This window comes from Hetaerina americana, unplaced genomic scaffold, assembly GCF_022747635.1.
Source record: "Hetaerina americana unplaced genomic scaffold, ioHetAmer1.1.p SCAF_51, whole genome shotgun sequence".
NCBI classification, from domain to species: Eukaryota; Metazoa; Arthropoda; class Insecta; order Odonata; family Calopterygidae; genus Hetaerina; species Hetaerina americana.
Genome location: NW_027287107.1, coordinates 10,001 through 17,500, shown reverse-complemented (window position 1 = coordinate 17,500; position 7,500 = coordinate 10,001). Strand labels below are relative to the sequence as shown.

At 35.1% G+C, this 7,500-nt stretch overlaps 1 protein-coding gene across 4 annotated transcripts in view; it reads left to right on the top strand.

Moving 5' to 3' along the window:
• The window catches only part of LOC139694642 (ethanolamine-phosphate phospho-lyase-like), a 29,754-nt gene that overhangs the window by 20,672 nt on the left and 1,582 nt on the right, over positions 1-7,500 (top strand). For all 4 annotated transcript variants that reach the window (XM_071593129.1, XM_071593132.1, XM_071593130.1 and 1 more), the window contains 5 exons: positions 140-299; positions 798-940; positions 2,509-2,651; positions 4,687-4,769; positions 5,421-5,628. In XM_071593129.1, coding sequence (XP_071449230.1) covers positions 140-299; positions 798-940; positions 2,509-2,651; positions 4,687-4,769; positions 5,421-5,628 — 737 coding nt within the window. The remainder of the gene's footprint in view (positions 1-139; positions 300-797; positions 941-2,508; positions 2,652-4,686; positions 4,770-5,420; positions 5,629-7,500) is intronic.

Below are 7,500 nucleotides of genomic sequence, written 5' to 3'. Positions count from 1 at the left end.
GAGATGTTGTGGGAATAATGTAGATATCTGCTTAATGTTACTTATGGTGGATCATTGATTCCATCTAAAAGCATTAGTTACTTCATTGGCTGAGTTGTCTTTGGTTTCTGCTGTGACTGATGTCAAACTTACTTTTCAGTTGGGCACTGTCACCCTAAAGTTGTGAAAGCAGCGCAAAGTCAAATGGCTACATTAAACTTATGCAGTCAGATGAAAGGCACAATTCAAGCTCAGTTTTGTGAAAGCTTATTGAAAACACTCCCTTCATCTTTTGAAGTATGCCTATTTACAAATTCAGGGTGAGTTGAAATTGAATCATTCCCATTTCTTGATATATTTTGTTTTGCGTCATCATTTTAACCCTTTTACTTTGCTGAAATAAAAATGTTAGCACAATTGATTCAATAGTAGATTTTGAAATTTTGCCATCTTTCCTGAAGTAATTAACCCATCTCTGAATAATATTTCCACAAATGGAAATGAGTCACATTTATATATAACTGAACTATTAATCTTTCAATAAATATTCTGTCAAGTTTCTTGGCACAAATAGCAATGGTACATACCCATGAGCATAGTAATTCTTACATTTACAAAAAATAATAATAAATCCAACTTCTCCAAAAAACATCAATGCCAGCAGTTCATATATAGTTTGCTGGCTGATTAAAGAGATTTTAATGGCAATTCTTTTACTTCAAAGTTTTCCTCAAACGCTTAATATATTAGAAATGATCTTCATATGTATCTTCAAAACTTAATTCATATTTATTTTTATAATTACCCATGGGCCACAGAGCAGAGGCAAATGACTTAGCACTCCAGTTAGCGAGACGGCACACTGGGAATGAAGAAGTAGCAGTGCTAGATAATTCATTTCATGGTTCCTTAAAGACAGTGATTGAATTAAGCCCTGTAGCTCTGCAAAAGCAAAATACTGGTAATTATCATAAACTTTTTAAAAGCCTTTTTTTTATTCATTTATGTATAAATTTAACAAGTAGTAAAATAGAGTATATTTGCATTCATTTCAATTCAATAAATTGTCATCATTCACATGTTATGATAATATTGATCTATTATACATGGTGCAACCTTGTTTATCAATTCTTGACCTTATTTAGCTATGTAAAATGTGGCTTCTGATTTGTATGAGGTGGTTATTAGAAAGTGACAGTGAGGGAAAAGGCAATATAGCACAAATGGAGCAAAGTCATTTATCAACTAGAGGTGAGAACTACCATATTTTCCCAACAATAACGCGCGTTATGTAATGAAAATTGAAAAAATCCAAACATAGACATATTTTTACACACACTCATCCAATATAGATGTATTTTTTCATGCAATATATATGCAAAATCATTGTGTTGCATCAAAGCCACACACAACCAGAACCTGACTACATCATGAGCAAGTATCAGCAAGTGACAATTTGTCCCTGGCATCCCAAGCCATCTGCCTCCCTTTGTAACACTATTCCTAATGCTTGGATTCAAATGCTCAGGACTTAGTCTGCATGGCTTTTAGCTAATGCAATAAAACTTCCATATTTAGTAATAGCTGGAGTATAATCCTTTCGATTACCCCCTGACTAAGCATATTTATTCTGATGGGCAAATATGCAGCAAGAAATCATCACCAACGTTCAAATTAAAAATACAGAGGGGATAATTTTTTAAGTGCATCTTGATGCTAAAATTCAGGAAATCATAAAAAAGTATCTCCATATGTAACAGGTATCTTAAGTACACGGTGTATCAAGACATTAGTGTAGTGGTCTATTTTTCAGTTGAAAAGTTGGGAAATTTAAAGTAGATACAATTGTATTTGCACTGGTAAGGGATGAGCATTCTATGTAGTATATAATACATATTTGATTATCCAATAAATGAGCTCTCCTCTTTCAAATAATATATTTTTGAATAGAGCATTGGATTGCTCACTGTAGGGACCCGGTTTTGATTCCTGGGGAAGGCACTCTGGGCACTTGCAGCTCCACCCAAGCTGTGATTTTTCGGGGTACCAGGTCCTCCTGGGAAACCATAACCGGCACAGGGAACGGAACTGGCCCCACTACCCTGATTTGTGAATTTCACACGCTGTCGGGCTTAGTACCGGGTGAACTTTACCATCACTTACCAAACCGACCTTCAGGTTGATTACTGTGTTATTGATTTAAAAAAATATTTTTGAAACATAGGTACATTCTTATTGTTTGGCACAATTTGAAGCAATACATTGTATGGCTGTAATAAAACAGGAACTTGTCTAAATTAATATTTTTATTCCCATGCAAAAATTGTTTCAGAAATTAGTGATGGGATAAAGTATAATGGAGTAAAAGGATACAAAGTGATCAATGTTAATGTTCAAGGATATTATGTTGAAATTAAAGCATATGAAGAAATTTTATCATATGCACCTATTTATTTATTTTCAATGATAATTTTATTGTTCCATTTCCATAAGAAACTAAAGCAGTTTTATTCTTATTTGTAAATACAGAGAAGGTTCCTTGGTTACACATATTGCCCTACCCAGATACTTATCGTGGATTGACTGAATCAGGAGATGAATTGAAGTTGGCTGAAGAATATTTCATGAAAGCAAAATCTGTGATAGATAGAGCAGTACAAAAAGGATCCAAGGTATGATATGCCTGCATGTAAAAACTCTCATAAAAGAATATTTAGGTCTGTACCAAGTCATTCCTATGAAGCATAACTTTACTATGGTATAGGTGGGAACGAAGGAAGGATTTCTATAATATTGTCGTAGGCTCTCTTTTTTGAAGGTAGTCTATACGAAGAAAGGAAAGGTACACAAAGGTCAGCTCAGAGTTTCCTTTGTTTTGGCAGCTCACATGAAGGAAGTCTTAGAATACAAATGGGGTTCTTTTCCACTTCTAGTACAAAGTAGATGCATTCACAGCAAATGAGTGAGATATTATTAGCAGTTATATGAGCATACCAATTTTATGGCTAGTGGGAAATGTACCACTGTAGAAATAAGAGTAGTGCACAAATGGTACAGTACTCCTAAGGCCATCATATCAGGTTGTTTTTCTGCTCTTAAAGTTCTTGTTGATTCGGGTCACCCTAAATTAAAAGGTAGTTATAACTTCTACTCTAGTCACAAAAATGTGAAAGCAATAATGATGGTTTAGGTCATTGTTTCAAAATCTTGTAAGTGCCATGTGAGCAATGAGCTTAATTGCTGCTAAAGCATAGTTATCTGTAAACTGCACTAATTTTTAGCCTTATCTTCTCACCTATACACTCCATACCTGCATGTCAATATCACACTCCTTTTAAAGGAATACTTCCATAGCCATGGAAATCACATTTAAAATAAGTTGCTCTCCTTCAAGTGAAATTTGCTAAGCCACTGAATTGAATGAAAAATCAAACATAAAAATCAAAACATGAGATTTTAAAAAAGGAAATACTATCTGTAAATAAAATATTTCCACCTAATTGTTTTCATCTAATGGTCTGGGTAATATTCTGGAATGACAACTATTATGTATAAAGGACATCCTACATCTGTTTAACAATTCTCATCTGACATTAATAGATCTGTGATCATACCAGAGGGGTTAAAGGTGGATGGAGGCTACTTTGGATGCCAAAAAATTGAAAAAAATATAAATATCATCCAAGGATGGTTCTAAAGTGATTGTCACAATGTCTGTAATCCAACGGGGATCGAGATGGTGCAGGGGCTAACGTACTGGCTTCCCACCCTGAGGGCGCGGGTTCAAATCCCGGCGGTGTTGAATATTTTTCAGAGGTATCTCGATCCCTACTTGAGGTGCTTTGTGGAGGGCACTTTGAGTGAGTACGCCGTCCGTCGGATGGGACGTTAAGCCGCGGACCCCTTGGCGCCTTTCGTAAAGAGTAGGCTAATGCCGACGCCGGGTTTCTCTCCACCCTTCATCCTTTCCTGTCCTTCCCCTATGGCGCAAATGACCTTAGCTGTCGGTCGCCTCCCCTCAAAACTACTACTACTGTAATCCAACCATGTTAACTAATACCCCGCTAACCTTATCCAACAATCCTTCTCAAAGTAGATTGTCATTTGTGCACAACACCGAATGCTAATAGAGTTAAATAGATGGCATTCTACTAGCTATTAACCACCATGAAACTTAGTCTATGCACACATCAAATATCCACTGGAGAAGTAAAATTCTGATTTTGTCCTGAAAGCAATGAACACTGTATTTGGGAAGCACATTTCACTAACAATAATTCATGTAGAGAGGAATAAATGTTTTAATAATGCTAGATGGTTTTATGTAGTTGCTATGTTTTTGGACGACTCACAACTATGGGATTCCTTTATCCATGTTTCATTTTTAAACATTTTTAGTTCACAAGATAGTCTTTTAGATTGCCTCTCACCCATGTTCTTTTAGCGCCGCCTTTTTAGAGTTCAGATGCTTAATGTCAATCCAGCTACATATGTTATCCCCTGGCTAACTAGCCTAATAATAAACACTATCATGCATTAAAATTAGTCCCAGAATAATGATAGGTAGAAATGTTAACTGAGAATGGGAGTAATGAGACATGTGGGAAATGATGTCATTGAAAGCCAATCAAAAGTTCTGAAGGTATCATTAAAAAAAATTTTAATCAATATAATAGTCCCTCTGATCAATGGATTATCTTTTTTCAGATTGGATGTTTTATTAGTGAAACAGTATTAGTTGTCCAAGGTGTCATAGTTCCTCCCAGCAATTGGCTCTCTCAAATATACAGGTAAATTGAACTATGTATTTCATATTGAATCCTTTGATTTTTTTGAATCTACATAATTGGAAAGTACCAACCACTAGTATTTAAACTTGAAGATTGATTGACTGCAGTCTTCCCCTCTTCCCTTCTGAGGTTAAAGCTATCAATCACTGAATGCTCCTCCATAAAGCATCCTTGTTTATGTGACCCTTATATTTTTCCCCTTGGTCTTCCTCATAGCACCTTGCCTTCTATTTTCCCATCTAATTCCCTAATAAATACATTGTCTTAAGGTGAGTCTAATCTATCTGGTTCTTCATTTCCTTGGTTTGCTAAGTAAACTTTTCCTCCTACACTCCTATTCAGCCACTCTTTTTAGCCTGTGCGAGATTCATTAAACAATGATTAAAATGAATAGCATCTTTGTCATAAAAGAATAAAAGTGGAATATTTTTCTTGTCTGCCTCTCCTTAAATTATATTTTTCATATGATGTGATGTTATGTATTTTGTAATGTATGGGCTATTTAGGAATTACTGGTACAAAATGACTCTTTTCTTATGACTGATATAAGACCATTTCATTTACCAATGCAATAATTTCACTTTGTATGCACAACTCACTATTTCTGTTAGGTACTGGTCAAATGACCTTCTAATGTGTATCATATTTCAGCTATATCCATCAGTTAGGTGGATTGGTTATTGCTGATGAGATTCAAACTGGAATGGGTAGATGTGGTACAAATTTTTGGGGATTTCAGACCCAAAGTGTAGTTCCTGACATTGTTACAATTGGAAAGCCAATAGGAAATGGCTACCCTTTAGCTGCAGTTGTAACATCCAAAGAAATAGCACGGTCAATAGAAAACCTGCACGAAGAGGTAAAGTAAGAATGCAATTTATCATTAAGAATAATTTATTAGAGGAATGTGCCACTAACACACAAAGTGCATGGTCCCAAAGAATTTTGAAAATGCTTTTCAGAGGAATAGTAAGGTGATTTTTTTCAAATTGGTCAATTTTTCTTTCAACCTAATGGAAGTAGAGATGAGAAGGCTTATGCTAAGTCATTAAATGTGTCTGTAATCTCAATTCTGAAACCCATTTAACACTTCTAAATCTCTGGAAAAGTAAGGGGTATTATGAACCGCCATCAATGAGGTGTAGTGTTTTCTTGTTCCCAAGTGAAATTCTCTTGACCAAAAGTAAAATACTTATACTCGGTGTTCCTCCCTTGTCATATATAAAATACTCCTTTCCTGATAGCATTACTCTGGGCTAAGACTCTTGATTTTTCTCCAATGGTCAACTAACTTTAATGTATGATGAGGGCTCTCTCTATGGAGGGCATAAGCTCTCCAACTAACATGAAATTTCCAGTGAGTTTCAGGTTTTCTGGAAAATATTTTCAGGGCAGTAGGGCATCCCGCAACCCCAAAAAGGTTTATTACTAGGCTTATATTAGTTTCAGATGTCATAAATGACAAGATAGTCTCAATGTGATATTGGGTGGGTAGCATAATACCTTGCTGGATGTCAGAAGTGTGATTGTACAAAGAATAAAAAGGAAGTGCAACATCCTATAAGAAATAATTTGTTTATTGAAGCTATTGAAATGAACAGTTCCTCCGCTTAGAGGAACATGGATTTTTTGGAAATGGAAACTTAAAAAATTGTTTAATTATGGAAAAAGTTGTGATGCATTGTTTGAAGAAACCTGTAGAAGAGCACCAGCAGTGCAGTATCATTTCATTTGTATTAAGAATTTATTGATTACATTAATCAACATGGTCTGAAAATCCCTCACAAAAAATCATAGTGGCGACATTGAGAACAAAATGAAAAATTTACTTTTGGTAACAAAATTAAAATGAACACATGTGACCGCATATAAAATGCACATTTTTTCCCAAAATAATGGTCCAAAAAATCACCCAAGGTTCAAACTCCATGGGTTAACATTTAATATTTCACATATGTTATTTTTATCCCAGATGGTCAATACTATGGGGATATGATATTCCAGATGGTAGAGAGTTGGACTACTGACTTGAGGGCCTGAGTTTAATTTCTGGGCTTGTCTCTGGGCACCCTCCTAGCTTCCTCCAAAAGCTATGTGAATTTTTGGGTACCAGATCTTTCTGGGAAAACATTGGTGGCACAGGAAAAGGAATGGGCTCTCATGCCCTGTTGAATGAATTTCACAAGCCATTGGGCTTAGGGCTACATGAGCTCTACCCTCAACTAGCAAACCAATCTTTGGGTTAAAAACTGTGGTCATCAGTACAACCTGTTTTGGTTCCATTAGAGATCATTTTATCTACTTATCTATTCATATTTATTATTCAATTGAATGTTGTAGTTTGAATTTGTGGCTCATCGCTATTACGAGACTTGCAATATGGTAGAAATGAGCAAAACTATATTATAGTGGTATGAGTGAGCTATCAAATGAAATAAATCATATTTCAGCACAACTGCTCATAACAAACCATATTACCTCTTATTGAGTATAATTGATTATTATTTTTAAATTACCCAAAACTTGTTATTGATATACTACTTTTTTGTTAAGTGTTAACTTTTTTGGGTGTGCTACATTGAAATGAGGGTGTATCTCATAAAGCATAAAATATAGTATGCAGGAACAATAGTTAAAAAGAAATGAAATTGCTAGGGCCAAAAAATAAAAATGTTCAAAAAACAAAATGTTTAGGCCCTGACTTTCAAATTAAGCATGAAATACTGCCTCA